Genomic DNA, 15,941 nt, shown 5'->3' with positions numbered 1-15,941 from the left:
ACGTGGTTCGGCAGAAGTGCTTACGTCCACGGATAAATCGCTATCACACTTTCTTTTTATTATTTTTGCATATTCATCCATGAGATACATAGGGGAATGGAGGTTACAATGATAATCCACATTTGGCTGAACTCCAGGAGATACCCACCGAAGGCCTTGAGGACCCTGAGATATAAGCGATATGGAGAGATACTCGGAGAAAGGAGGATAGCCTGGCTGATATCTTTAACACACCCAAGAGAAAAACTTGAAAATGATGGTAGGTAAGAGGAAGATGAAAAATGGAGGAAGCCCTTCTTAGAGCCCCCCATGGGCTGAGATGTATTGTGAATAATTAGTTGCCGTAATAAAAAATAATTTTTAATAAGAAAAACTCTTACAACGATCGATTCCTGTATCTGACAAGGCTTCCCTCCATCTTAGTCCATAAGCTAAGCTAAAGACCTGATTCCATCGATTCGATCGTACCATTGCTAATTATATATACTGTTAATTATATACATATTTCTATTGCCTAAATCCTAAAAATACTTACACGATGACGAGATGCAGTGCTTTTATCCGAAAAAAGAAGAAAAGGAAACATCTCTACACAGATATACGAAGTCAACTGAGATTAGTGATTGATGGTTTTGTCTCTTTTGATAGTTTTCTCTCTTTGCTTTTTTGGTTCTCACTTGTGAACTCTCTTTCTTTAGGTGTGTTCCAGTTAAACGTTCCTATTATGATTAAGGTACTCTGAACTATATAGTCCCCAACAGTTCTTGATCAAATGGTGAGTAATTACGCGGTCTGGTTCCTTTCATTTCACGAGAGAGTGTGCGTATGGGTGTGGACAGGGACACGTGACCAAACTGACAATTTTTAGGACCGCAGGAATCAGCCATCCCATTGGCAGCATCCACCCACATGTTCTCATTTATTGCTCATTTTTGCTGATTTGCGCCTTTGCGTGTCACCATACGCGTGCCTCCACACACTGGTTTTAAAGAGAGGAGAGAGAGAGAGAGCCACAGGGGGGCTCTTTTGCATTGCTTGTTGCTCCTCCTCCTTGGAGTTTCAAATTTTCAATGGGCAAAGAGACGCAGGCATCAGATTAAATGATACAGTTGAGGACCATCAGGTCTCATTAATGCAAGAGAGTGGCCTGGTCAACAACCCTTCCGTCTGGCCCAAGCCACCATTAATACCCCATCTCCCCTACAATTGACCCATCTCTCTCTCTCTCTGTGGATACTATACTAGTGAGAGAGAACAAGTGGGCATTTAAGAAATGAAAACGGTGAATAGTGGGGAATGATAAAAGTGTCTTCTTCTACAGGCAACGATTGCAGAGAAACCATGGCACCATCCTCTGTATGAAACCCGTCTCGAACTCAATTCTCTCTTTCTCTTGTGTTTTTCATTTCCGTCTGGCTTCTTTTTTATCAACACAATTGATATTTGCGTTTTTTTGCAGATTAAAGAAGGAGGTGGAGAGAAGAAAGGGGAGCAGCAGCAAGCAAGAGCTCTGCACCCATTACCCAATTTCGCCACCGAGGAAGAAGCAGTCGCAAAGGCCACAAACTCCGCAGCATACCAGAGAACTCCCCTGTACACCTCTGTGCCTGTTGAAGCCTGCACAACGGCCAAGACGTTGGCTTCCTTTTCCTTTTCCAATTCCTCTTTCTTCAATCGCCGAGCCTGCGACCCGCCGGATCCCGACGAGAAGACCGTCTCTTGCAACGCTTGCCGCCCCACCGGCCGCGACAGGATCTCGATTGTGCCCGTGGAAGCGAATACTAATGGTGGTGGTGGTGGTGGAGGAAAGGGTCAGAACGCTACCAACGTCTTCAAATCTCTTCTTTTCTCGATCGCGAGGAAGAGCCCCAAGTGGGGAGTCGGCTGCGACCACTCTCCCTCCTCTTCTCCGACGTTGAGGCCCAGAGACGATCAAAAGAACGCCGCAATCGCCGAACTCACGCAGAAGCTCGTGGCCGCGAACCGCCGGAGGGACGACGCCCTGGCGGAGGTCGCCAGGTTGCGGACCTCCATGGGCGAGCTCGAGCGCAAATTGGGCAGGCTCGAGGTGTACTGCCACGATTTGAAGAAGGCGTTGGACGCCCGGATCGCCGAGGAGGCCTCCGCCGGCGTCGTTGTTCCGGAATCCGCCGCCGTAAACGGCGGCCGGCACAACAAGCACGCGACGAACCCCTTCCCCCTCTTCGGCCCCCGCGATGCGGAGGCGGCGCGGACGGTGGAGGCGTTTCTCCAGGCGGTATCCGACTCCCGGGCGTGCGTGCGCCACCTGGGGAAGTCGCTCGCCGGCCATCTCGGCCAGATGGGGACGAAGGGATTCGAGCGGCTCACCGCCCTGCTCGGCTCCTACGACGTGAGGGTCTCCCCCAAGAGCTCGCGGGCCGTCGTCTTCTACCTCGAGGCCTTACTCAGCCGCGCGCTCCACGACGACTTCGAGACGCCGGGGTTCGACCGGTCGAGCTCCGACGCCGTGCTGAACCCGTCGGAGAGGTGCCGTGCGAACCTCGACGCGTATTCGGCACTCAAGGGCCTCTCGTGGGAGGAGGTGCTGAGCAAGGGGACGAGGCGGTTCAGTGAGAGCTTCAGCAGGTTCTGCGACCAGAAGATGAGCGCCATCATGGGGATGCTCGGGTGGAGCAAGGCCTGGCCGGAGCCGCTGCTGCAGGCCTTCTTCGGGGCGGCCAAGCACGTCTGGCTCGTCCACCTCCTGGCCTTCTCTTTCCACCCGAGCCTCCCCATCTTCAGAGTCGATAAAGGTGTCGCCTTTGATGGATTGTACATGGAGGACATGGCCGGAGATAAGCTAATTCTAAAAAAAAACTCCACCGCCGGCAGCGGCATGCACTCCGGTGCTGTGGTGAGGATAATGGTATCGCCTGGGTTCTACGTGCACAGTAACGTGGTCAAGTGTAAGGTTTTGTGTAGATATCAGCAGCAGCAATAGCAGGTTTGAGTTTGAGTAAGCAAGGATTGAGATTTTGTGCCGTTTTTTTATATAGTCTTTTATCTTCTGTTTATACAGTTTTGAACTGAGGAAAATTTTTATTAGTTGCAATATGATTTGAAGATTGATGTCTTTGCAGGCTTTAGGCCTAGCTCAGATTAGATTCAGTTGTAGCTTAATTTGGGCCTGAACCTGATTCATTTAGTTAGTACGTGCATATATCACACACTCTGCCCCAAAAGGCTTCTTTATGACCACCAACATCCACCGCAAGAGTTCGTTTTTCTATTTTTACTCAGGAGAAACCGCTCCAGGCGCAGAAACCTAGTCACTGCTTAGACAGGTGGTGACGCTCATGAGATTTGAACCTAGACTGCTCGTCCAACCCAACGATCTAGCCCCCCCCCCCCCCCCCCACACCCCCTTTGGTCTACCACTAGAGTTCTTTTATGCTGTCAAGAAAAGTTCCTTAGTTCGAACCTCATTGGCAAAAGTGAATGAAATAGTTTATATGACCCAGTTGATCCGAAAAACAAGTTTCGATGCTTTCTGTATTCTCTAATTGGCCAAAAGCTTAGCTACCCGAACATAAGAATTAGGGATAGTATTTGCTACTAACTGAACCCTCTACTTGGAACTTATAGGGGTTGGTTGTTGTGATAAAATCTGACCTCATTGATGTATTCAGTATGATCAAAATAATAGAAATAGGCTCTTGAATCATAGTTTTTTATGTAAAAATATGTTTTATTGACGTTTGAAAATTTGGTACATTGTAAACTGATTATTTTTTTAAACTTTGTAAAATCTGACATATACAAGGTCGCTTTCTATTAAAACTTAGTAGGTAGATTGTAAAAATAAAAAATAAAACTAAATAGAAATAAAAAAAATACTGTATTTTTTCACTGAAAGGTTCCTTACCTACGTGGGTAGCAAACATTACCCCTAATAATTTGCCCATAAATGTAAATTCAACAAATGGCTTCGTAGAGCACACGGAAACTTATATTCATACTGCTTCAATTTCCTACTGTGCATCCTGATCGTTAAGAACACTTCAATTGAAGGTGTATTAGTGTCTACATCATCCTGATGATAACAATTATTTGTTGCTTGCTGTGAGTTAGACAGGGAGATGTGCCAAATAATCGTGTGAATAGTAGTTTTTTCATTAATTTTACTACTATTACACTTGGCTCTTTTGAAGGCCATATTGGTTCTTGATTATCGGTACCCGAAACCGATCTGAACCAAACCCTATAGGGTCCCTTTATGGTGATAAACAAGAAGACCCGATTAAGACTCGGGTCCGGACCTGAAGGTCGGATTAATACCTGGACCCGGGTATAGTTTGTGAAATTTTATACCAGACCCAGGACTGACCCAAGTTCTGATTATGACCCACAATTTTTCAATGTAAAAATGATAACAAATATTGTTTTACCGGTTATGACCTAGGTCTGGTTCATGTAGTTCTTATCAGGGTCAGGTATGGTTTATTGTGGGTCCAATTAGACTCGGCTCCGGATCCTATATCATACCAAAAAATTGAGGCCAGATCTGGTTTCACTTGGGTTGGAACCAAACCCGACCCGTAGACACCCCTAATTATCAGTGGTTGATGAGTTAGTGCATAGATCTTTGTTTACGCACTCTGAAAGGCACTAATATATGAAACCAACCGGGGTAGCCCCTTAAGATTAACACCCTGCACCAAAAACTTTAGCACTTAGGATGAGCTGGTACTTTTTAGGCAGTGTTTGGGTCCTACTAGTACTCAATTGCTGTGATACAGTCATATCTAATTCCTTGGACTCTTTAGAGTTGTTCAATTTCCAATGGGTTTCCTACAATGTCATCCAATATGAGGACGTAGATATAAGGGAAGACCTAACAATGAAAGAAAAACCAGTGGAGATATTGGAACGAAGTGAGCGAGTCTTGAGATCAAAGACCATTCCTCTCGTTAAGGTGAGATGGCAACACCATGGCATCGATGAAAGCACGTGGGAACCAGAGGCTAAAATGCGAGAAAAATACCCCAAGTTGTTCGAGTAAACACCGATAGGTAAATTTCGAGGACGAATTTTTTTTTTAGGAGGAAAGGATGTAACAACCACAAATTTTACACTAAAACTTAAAGAATTATGTGGATTTGGGCCTGGGATCCGTTATTGGATCAAAAAAAAAATATGCATATTTGAGTATTTTAGAAATACTATATAAATAAATATGTAATAATAATTTTTTTTAAAACCACTGTTGGACCCAAGTGGATCCAACTCCTGGATCCACTGCTATCCACGCGACCCGGATCCAAACCGCAATCGGATCCGGCATCGCGGGTAGTGGTTCGGACCCGGACCCGACCCACACCCTGTTAAATGAAAAAGAGGGTTTAATAAGGGGGCAACCCGATAAAAAATTTTTTGAGAGGGGAAACCCTCTCCCCTGAGATAACGGGTGTTAGGGTTCAGCCGAACCCTAACACCTAAGGAGATGGGAGGTGGGGGAGCACACCGCAGCCGCCGGGAGGAGGAGCTCCTTCCTTTTCGGGTGGCCACCCTCCTACAAAGAGGGGACCCCGAACCTCTCTCTCTCTCTCAATTCTATTCTCTCTCTCTGTTCTATTCTCTCTCTCACTCTCTTCTCTCTCTAAACCCTCGGATCACCCCCGAGCTCGGGCCTGCTGTGTGAAGCCCTGTCAGGAGACGCAACCGACCTCCTCTCGTAGCTGCCGCAACAACTTCACCGTAAAATGGTAGGATTTCTGTGATTTTTTTTCAGGTTCATCATGGGTTTGGTAGGGTGCGGGTTGTCTAAAACCCAAACCGAAGGATTTATATGGGGGTGCGTATAACGAAGGGAGAGGGAATGCGAATGGGATAAATTTGTGGCTGAGTTCTGTCATGGGATTCTCAAATCCCTAAACAGTTGTATCTGTTCCTTGTTATTCAAGGGTATCTCCAATTTGGGGGTCGGCTGTCGACCCCAAACCAAAATCCCCAAAATCTGCGATTTGGGGGAGGGGTTTCAGATTGTTATACAAAAAAAAATAAAAATAAAATAACATAGGTAAAAATAAAAGAGGGGACTGTCCGTGTTTCACAGTTTCGTAAAGAGATAACTTTAGAGGTAGCAGTGGATAAACCCAAATTTGGAGGGGTTGCTTCCAGGCTTGTGATGATGCATGCTGTTTTTTTTTTAGTAATGTTGTAATACAAATTAGGCTTATGAAAATCTTGTTTAACAAATCATATCTTTCTTATTCTGAAACATATATCATGCTTGTGTTGATTTATGCTGGCCGATTGATACTGCTGTTGATTTGTGATTATAAGTTTTCCATGTTATTTCTGACCACCCACTTGATATTCTTGTTAGTGCTCAATATTGATGGTTTAGTCTGTAAGGTTATGCTGAACTTAGCATAGTTTATAATCAGCCTATGTTGATTAAATTATTATGTAAACCTATGTTAAATATAACATAATTTATGTTGACTGATGCTAATGGTTTCATCCTGTAAAATATAGCATGTTGATGCTGGCCGATTGGTACAGCTGTTGCTTTGTGATTATAAGTTTTCCATGTTAATTCTGACTACCCACTTGATATTCTGGTTATTGCTCAATGTTGATGGTTTAGTCTGGAAAGTTATGCTGAACTTAGCATAGTTTTAAATCAGCCTATGTTGATTAAATTATTATGTAAACCTATGTTAAACATAACATAATTTATGTTGACTGATGCTAATGGTTTCATCCTGTAAAATATAGCATGTTTATGCTGGCCGATTGACACTATACCATTATGTAAACCCTAACTTGTCTAGGTAAATTCCGGTTAGCCTATTTTTGTCTATGTATTATGTTGGGAGATATGGCATGCTTATGATAACTCATGTTAACTATTGAAGATACTGGTAGTTACCAGGTTTGTTGGAAATTTTCATATTGAGACCCTGCATGATAATAAATTATGCTGAGCATACATAGAAGCTGTTATATATTAGATGTTGATTCAACACATAACTTGGTGTACGCTGCAATCTTTAGACATGTGCCTTGCCTAATGGGCAAGACAGAGTGGACTACCCGATACGGGTTAAGTGCCTAATGAAGGTGTGTGGTCTGGTTCAAGTATATTGGTAAGGAAATTAAATAATAACTTGTGTGCTTGACTGGTTTAAAGGCACCGGAGCACTGTGGGTGGGTTATGCAATTAAAATGACAAATGACTGAGACGGTTCTATACACCTGGGTAAGATGACAAAGGTTGAGAATCCTACTACTATGATAGTAGAAAGAAGTTGGGGAAATGCCCCATACTTCGGGAAATTAACTAAATGAAAAGATTAACCCACTCAGTTTCAGGCTTACCTTGGAGAGGGTAAGTGGTACAAAACTCTGAGGACATGTGTTTGGTTTCGAGCGTAAAGCGACTCGTTGGTCCCAGTCCTCAGAGTCGGGGGACCCGGACTACCAATTGTGTCCTAGGCGGTAGTTTCATGTTCTTCTGCAGAAGTTAGAGATGCATCCTGTTTTGGTTTTGGCCTTTGGGAGTTTCTCTCGATCACTGGCCGCTCCATTGGGATTTCAGTCACAGTTAGAATGTTCGGGTTAATAAAACAACACTGAATAATATACCCCCGGACATTCTCTTCTGTGATGGTTGCCTTGGCCCGTGTGTACCCGCAGGATAAGAAAAGATAAACATTAACTAGAACAGTTAGGTATCACTGTGTTGGAGTCATTAAAGAGACAATTGCTTACTCTTTCATCATGCTTTATATTCGGTGCTTATGATGAAACGACATCCTAAATTGTGTATTTATTAGTTAATTGAATTCATATTATGAATGTTATTCATGTTAGTGTAAGTTCTGCTTTAATTGCTTAATACCTTGCTTAATTGTTGTAGTTGCATAAAATGCTTTTTGTGCTTAAGTATAACTGTTACATAATCTACCTTTCTATTCAGATATATGTCTATGATTGCTATTGCATCGAATTCCTTATGTGTTTATGTTTAGACTGAAATTCAAACACGACACCCACATCACACTTGACACATGATCTACTTGCAAGAATAATTACAGTTTTCCTACTTAGACGTGGTAGTCTAATTCCTATAATTTCTATTATTTTCAGGAGAAGAGTAGTTCTATGAGCGATGCGGGATGAGGCGCTGACCAAGACTTGATCTATTTGTTCCCTGGCGGTTCTGCTTTCTTTCAGATTGAGATTTTTTGTTTTGAGACTCACAATGTGAAAACTCTGATGTTGGATTTTATTATTATTGAAGTGGAAATAAATGGTGTGGTTTGCTTTTACCTTCTTGTATCATTCTGAAATGCTTAACCCGAGAATTATTAGTTGTTTCCGCATTAAAAAAAAAACCCTTAAAAAAATTTGGGTTAAATTTCGGGGCGTTACAGTTATGCTATCAGAGCCTGGGAACAATAAATCAAAGATCACGGTCATGCCACATCCTGAGATCGCTCTGTGAGTATATTTTTATCATTCTTACTTTATTAGGCATGATAATTGCATTGTTTTCTATATAAGTATAGATATATACATGTGATGATTTTAGGGAAACTACAATTCAAAGATAGTAAAACTGTGTGTATTGAAATGATTATTAAATGTATCGTCGATCCCAAGCTAGTTCGAGCACGGCGAACGAATGGCAGGACCAAAGGGGTTTCGTGATGGAAACTCTTGGTAATCTGGCTCAAACCATGGACACCCAAATGCGCCACCAGGCGGAGTTAGCTGCAGCCATAAGTGAAAGGCATAATACGAGCACAATCACGTATGAGAAGTTCTTGAAGTTAAACCCGCCTTCCTTCTCAGGCAAGGCCGATCCTGAACTAGCCGAGAGTTGGATTGCAGAGACAGAACGAGCTTTTCGGGTTCTGTCTGTTCCCGAGGATAAGCAAACGGACTTCGGCACTTACCGCTTGACGGAAGATGCACAAAAATGGTGGGACACAACCCGAACCATCCACTTTGCTGGAGTGGATACTATTCCATGGGAAGATTTCAAGCAAACATTTTTAGACATATTTTCCCCAGTACGCTCGTGATCAGAAGCATCAGGAGTTCTTGGAGCTTACTCAAGGAAACATGAATTTGGTGGAATACACTACCAAATTTCGGACCTTGGAGCGTTATTGCCCAAATTTGTTCGCGAATGATAAAGCCAGAGCAACTAGGTATGTGCGCGGACTCAAGGACGGATTACGACCACGAGTGATGATAAATCTGCCGACGACTCTCGCACAAGCCATTGAAGTGGCTACTATGTTGAATGAAGATTGGGAGCGATCAAGGAAGAGTCAAAAGGACACACCGGGAAAACGGGGAGCCGGTCCGCCGCAGCACCACGGTGGCAAGAAGTACCAGCCACCTTACAAGAAGCAAAAGTACAATGGTGGAAATCGTCCTCCGCAGCAACAAGGACAAAATCGGGTGTGCCAGAAGTGCAACCGGTCCCACTATGAACAACCTTGCCCTAGAGACATCGAAGCATGTCTCTACTGTGGAAAGATGGGTCATTATGCCCGTCAGTGCCACAAGAAGATGGCGGATATGCAGAAACATAATGTCGGAGGAGGGCAGCAACATCAACCATCTCAGTCGCAGCAAACACCACAGCAAAATGCACAAAAGAGGGTGCCTGGACGAGTATATGCCACCATTGCGGAGGAGTTGGAGAAAGGAAATCTGGTACAAGGTACGATATTTGTAAATGGCTGTGCTGCACTTGTTCTATTTGACTGTGGTGCTACACATTCGTTCATATCCGTAGAATTTGCAAAATTACTTGGTGCACGTACTGAATCTCTGAAACATGAATTATATGTGTACAATCCGATAGGATATAATTCGATATGTGTAAACTACATCCCTGATGTCATAATTGTACTTGAAGGGCAGAACTTGCCTGCTGACCTAATCTTGCTCGATATGACTGAGTATGATGTCATATTGGGGATGGATTGGTTATATGAACATTATGCCAACGTTCTCTGTCGCCAAGGGAAAGTGGTTTTGTCCCGACCAGGATTGCCAAAGGTTGAGTTTCAGCTCTCTAGACCTGCGGTGAAGGGTCGAATTGTATCGATATTAAAGGTTCAGAAGTATATGCGACAGGGGTGCCGAGCATTCCTCGTAAATGTATTCTCCGGCGAGTCGAAGGTCACACCATTAGAAGAACTTGAAGTGGTTCGTGAATTCCCAGAAGTGTTTCTGGATGAGTTGCCTGGACTACCTCCACAGCGTGAGGTGGATTTTCATATCGAGTTGGTGCCTGGGACGGCACCGATCTCGAATGTGCCTTATCGTATGGCTCCAGTAGAGTTGAAGGAGCTGAAGAAACAACTCCAAGAGTTGATGGAACAAGTTTTCATTAGACCGAGCGTGTCACCATGGGGAGCACCAGTTCTTTTTGTAAAGAAGAAAGATGGTTCTATGAGGTTGTGTATAGACTATCGGATGTTGAATCAAGCAACAGTCAAAAATAAGTATCCCCTACCTCACATTGAAGACTTGTTCGACCAATTGCAAAGGGCTAAGGTGTTTTCAAAAATCGATCTTAGATCTGGGTATCACCAACTTCGGATCAAGGACAAGGATATTCCTAAGACGGCCTTTAGAACAAGGTACGGTCACTACGAGTTCGTAGTCATGCCATTCGGACTGACAAATGCTCCCGCCGCATTCATGGATTTGATGAATCGGGTATTCAGAGCGTACTTGGATACTTTTGTGATTGTTTTTATTGATGACATACTTATATACCCTGAAAGTATAGAGCAACATCGAGAACATTTGAGGATTGTATTGGGGACTCTCAAGGAACACCAGTTGTTCGCCAAATTCTCCAAGTGCGAATTCTGGCTCGAGGAGGTCATGTTCTTGGGCCATGTCATATCGCGAGACGGAGTCGCTGTGGACCCGACTAAGGTTGAAGCTGTATTAAATTGGGGTCAACCGAAGAATATCAGTGATATCAGGAGTTTTCTGGGATTAACAGGCTATTATAGAAGATTCATTCAGGACTTTTCACGAATTGCCATGCCCATGACCAAGCTTCTAAGAAAAGGAATTAAGTTCGAATGAACGGATAAGTGCGAGGAGAGTTTCCAAATTTTAAAGAAGAAGCTTACCACCGCACCAGTGTTGGCTTTACCTTCAGGACATGGTGGTTTTGTAGTCTACTCAGACGCATCAGGTACTGGGTTGGGATGTGTTTTAATGCAAAATGGTAAGGTGATAGCATATGCCTCTCGCCAATTAAAGATTCATGAACGAAACTATCCAACTCATGATCTCGAATTGGCAGCCGTGGTGTTCGCGTTGAAAATATGGCGACATTACCTGTATGGGGAACAATTCGAGGTATTTACTGATCACAAAAGTCTCAAGTACCTGTTTTCCCAGAAAGAGTTGAACATGCGACAACGACGATGGTTGGAGTTTATAAAGGATTACGATTTTACCATTTCCTATCACCCAGGAAAGGCAAATGTGGTAGCTGACTCTCTCAGTCGCAAAGCTGGTTGCAGTTTGTCCAGTCTATTGACAAAAGGGTGGAATTTGGTGGAGGAATTCATTGATTGGAAACCGTTCGCAGATGTCGGGGGAAGTATCAAGTTATCTAATTTATCTGCTCATCCAGAGATCCTTATAAAGATTATTGAAGGTCAGAAAGAGGATCCCCAGTATGAGAAACTAAAGTCACTAGCCCACAAGCAAATTCACACTTCTCACTCAAGGAAGATGGCAGTATCTGGATGAAAAAGCGACTTTGGGTCCCTAGTGACCCCAAGTTGAAAGAAGAGCTATTGGGAGAAGCACATAAGTTCAAGTACACCATACACCCAGGGGGTACAAAAATGTTTAAAGATTTACAACGAGGGTATTGGTGGAATGAAAATGAAGCGTGAGGTCGCAAGTTATGTCTCGAAGTGTTTGACTTGTCAGCAAGTCAAGGTGGAACATCAGAAGCCTGGCGGAATGATGCAGCAAATGGAGATTCCACAGTGGAAATGGGAAGAAATTACCATGGATTTCGTGGTGGGTTTGCCAAAAACACGGAAACAACATGACGCTATATGGGTAATAGTGGATCGATTGACCAAATCGGCTCACTTTCTACCCATACGAATAAATCAATCCCTCGAGAGCTTAGCAGACTTATACATCAGAGAGGTTGTTCGACTGCATGGTGTACCAGTTTCTATTATCTCAGATCGAGATCCTCGATTTACTTCTCGGTTTTGGGGTCAGTTGCAACAGGCCTTGGGTACGAAACTGAAGCTGAGTACTGCTTTTCATCCCCAGACTGACGGACAATCAGAGAGGACTATCCAGACACTAGAAGATATGCTGCGAGCATGTATGCTGGATTGGAAAGGTGAGTGGGGCAAACATGTTGTTTTAGCCGAATATGCCTACAATAATAGTTACCATGCGAGTATCGACATGGCTCCTTTCGAAGCTCTGTACGGAAGACCCTGTAGATCGTCGGTGTATTGGGACGAAATTGGAGAACGGTCGATAGAATCACCAATCGTGTTACAACATTACACCCAACAGATCAAGATGATAAGAGATAGACTGCTCACAGCCCAGAGTCGACAGAAGAGTTATGCAGATCAAAGGCGCAGGGAACTCACTTTTGATGTGGGGGATATGGTCTTTGTGAAAGTATCACCCACCAAAAGTGTGTTTCATTTTGGTAAGAAAGGAAAATTGAGTCCCAGATATGTCGGACCTTTTGAGATTTTGGAACGGGTTGGAGAAACAACCTATCGTATAGCCCTACCTCCTCAGTATGCTCAGATACATAACGTATTCCATGTATCTATGTTAAGAAAATATCTTCAAGATTCGTCGCATGTCATCCAATATGAGGACGTAGATATAAGGGAAGACCTAACAATGGAAGAAAAACCAGTGGAGATATTGGAACGAAGTGAGCGAGTCTTGAGATCAAAGACCATTCCTCTCATTAAGGTGAGATGGCAACACCATGGCATCGATGAAAGCACGTGGGAACCAGAGGCTAAAATGCGAGAAAAATACCCCAAGCTGTTCGAGTAAACACCGACAGGTAAATTTCGAGGACGAATTTTTTTTTAGGAGGAAAGGATGTAACAACCACAAATTTTACACTAAAACTTAAAGAATTATGTGGATTTGGGCCTGGGATCCGTTATTGGATCCAAAAGAAAAATGTGCATATTTGAGTATTTTAGAAATACTATATAAATAAATATGTAATAATAATTTTTTTTAAAACCACTGTTGGACCCAAGTGGATCCAACTTCTGGATCCACTGCTATCCACGCGACCCGGATCCAAACCGCAATCGGATCAGGCATCGAGGGTAGTGGTTCGGACCCGGACCCGACCCACACCCTGTTAAATGAAAAAGAGGGTTTAATAAGGGGGCAACCCGATATGGGTTGCCCGATAAAAAAATTTTTGAGAGGGGAAACCCTCTCCCCTGAGATAACGGGTGTTAGGGTTCAGCCGAACCCTAACACCTAAGGAGATGGGAGGTGGGGGAGCACACCGCAGCCGTCGGGAGGAGGAGCTCCTTCCTTTTCGGGTGGCCACCCTCCTACAAAGAGGGGACCCCGAACCGCTCTCTCTCTCAATTCTATTCTCTCTCTCACTCTCTTCTCTCTCTAAACCCTCGGATCACCCCCAAGCTCGGGCCTGCTGTGTGAAGCCGTGTCAGGAGACGCAACCGACCTCCTCTCGTAGCTGCCGCAACAACTTCGCTGTAAAATGGTAGGATTTCTGTGATTTTTTTTCAGGTTCATCATGAGTTTGGTAGGGTGCGGGTTGTCTAAAACCCAAACCGAAGGATTTATATGGGGGTGCGTATAACGAAGGGAGAGGGAATGCGAATGGGATAAATTTGTGGTTGAGTTCTGTCATGGGATTCTCAAATCCCTAAACAGTTGTATCCGTTCTTTGTTATTCAAGGGTATCTCCAATTTGGGGGTCGGCTGTCGACCCCAAACCAAAATCCCCAAAATCTGCGATTTGGGGGAGGGGTTTCAGATTGTTATACAAAAAAAAAACAAAAATAAAATAACATAGGTAAAAATAAAAGAGGGGACTGTCCGTGTTTCACAGTTTCGTAAAGAGATAACTTTAGAGGTAGCAGTGGATAAACCCAAATTTGGAGGGGTTGCTTCCAGGCTTGTGATGATGCATGCTGTTTTTTTTTTAGTAATGTTGTAATACAAATTAGGCTTATGAAAATCTTGTTTAACAGATCATATCTTTCTTATTCTGAAACATATATCATGCTTGTGTTGATTTATGCTGGCCGATTGATACTGCTGTTGATTTGTGATTATAAGTTTTCCATGTTATTTCTGACCACCCACTTGATATTCTTGTTAGTGCTCAATATTGATGGTTTAGTCTGTAAGGTTATGCTGAACTTAGCATAGTTTATAATCAGCCTATGTTGATTAAATCATTATGTAAACCTGTGTTAAACATAACATAATTTATGTTGACTGATGCTAATGGTTTCATCCTGTAAAATATAGCATGTTGATGCTGGCCGATTGGTACAACTGTTGCTTTGTGATTATAAGTTTTCCATGTTAATTCTGACCACCCACTTGATATTCTGGTTATTGCTCAATGTTGATGGTTTAGTCTGGAAAGTTATGCTGAACTTAGCATAGTTTATAATCAGCCTATGTTGATTAAATTATTATGTAAACCTATGTTAAACATAACATAATTTATGTTGACTGATGCTAATGGTTTCATCCTGTAAAATATAGCATGTTTATGCTGGCCGATTGACACTATACCATTATGTAAACCCTAACTTGTCTAGGTAAATTCCGGTTAGCCTATTTTTGTCTATGTATTATGTTGGGAGATATGGCATGCTTATGATAACTCATGTTAACTATTGAAGATACTGGTAGTTACCAGGTTTGTTGGAAATTTTCATATTGAGACCCTGCATGATAATAAATTATGCTGAGCATACATAGAAGCTATTATATATTAGATGTTGATTCAACACATAACTTGGTGTACGCTGCAATCTTTAGACATGTGCCTTTCCTAATGGGCAAGACAGAGTGGACTACCCGATACGGGTTAAGTGCCTAATGAAGGTGTGTGGTCTGGTTCAAGTATATTGGTAAGGAAATTAAATAATAACTTGTGTGCTTGACTGGTTTAAAGGCACCAGAGCACTGTGGGTGGGTTATGCAATTAAAATGACAAATGACTGAGACAGTTCTATACACCTGGGTAAGATGACTAAGGTTGAGATTCCTACTACTATGATAGTAAAAAGAAGTTGGGGAAATGCCCCATACTTCGGGAAATTAACTAAATGAAAATATTAACCCACTCAGTTTCGGGCTTACCTTGGAGAGGGTAAGTGGTACAAAACTCTGGGGACATGTGTTTGGTTTCGAGCGTAAAGCGACTCGTTGGTCCCAGTCCTCAGAGTCGGGGGACCCGGACTACCAATTGTGTCCTAGGCGGTAGTTCCATGTTCTTCTGCAGAAGTTAGGGATGCATCCTGTTTTGGTTTTGGCCTTTGGGAGTTTCTCTCGGTCACTTGCCGCTCCCTTGGGATTTCAGTCACAGTTAGAATGTTCGGGTTAATAAAACAACCCTGAATAATATACCCCCGGACATTCTCTTCTGTGATGGTTGCCTTGGCCCGTGTGTACCCGCGGGATAAGAAAAGATAAACATTAACTAGAACAGTTAGGTATCACTGTGTTGGAGTCATTAAAGAGACAATTGCTTACTCTTTCATCATGCTTTATATTCGGTGCTTATGATGAAACGACATCTTAAATTGTGTATTTATTAGTTAATTGAATTCATATTATGGATGTTATTCATGTTAGTGTAAGTTCTGCTTTAATTGCTTAATACCTTCCTTAATTGTTCT

At 43.0% G+C, this 15,941-nt stretch overlaps 1 protein-coding gene across 2 annotated transcripts; it reads left to right on the top strand.

Annotated features, from left to right (window-relative positions):
* The first annotated feature begins 1,004 nt into the window (after window positions 1–1,004).
* LOC149821440 (IRK-interacting protein-like) lies at window positions 1,005–8,357 on the top strand. Of its 2 annotated transcripts, XM_089982141.1 has the most exons (3): window positions 1,006–1,356; window positions 1,460–2,965; window positions 8,119–8,357. In XM_089982141.1, exons 1-2 carry the CDS (start codon window positions 1,297–1,299, stop codon window positions 2,960–2,962), a joined length of 1,563 nt encoding a protein of 520 aa, XP_089838267.1. In that variant the 5' UTR covers window positions 1,006–1,296; the 3' UTR covers window positions 2,963–2,965; window positions 8,119–8,357. The 2 variants fall into 2 exon arrangements, with proteins under 2 accessions (XP_089838268.1, XP_089838267.1); XM_089982142.1 differs by lacking the exon at window positions 8,119–8,357 and having other exon boundaries at window positions 1,005–1,356; window positions 1,460–3,096.
* Window positions 8,358–15,941: the final 7,584 nt, after the last annotated feature.

This window comes from Nuphar pumila, chromosome 12 (genome assembly GCF_984573655.1).
Source record: "Nuphar pumila chromosome 12, dmNupPumi1.hap1.1, whole genome shotgun sequence".
In the NCBI taxonomy this organism is placed as follows: domain Eukaryota; kingdom Viridiplantae; phylum Streptophyta; class Magnoliopsida; order Nymphaeales; family Nymphaeaceae; genus Nuphar; species Nuphar pumila.
Note: the sequence above shows the minus strand (reverse complement) of the source record. Positions and strands in the feature narration are given on the sequence as shown.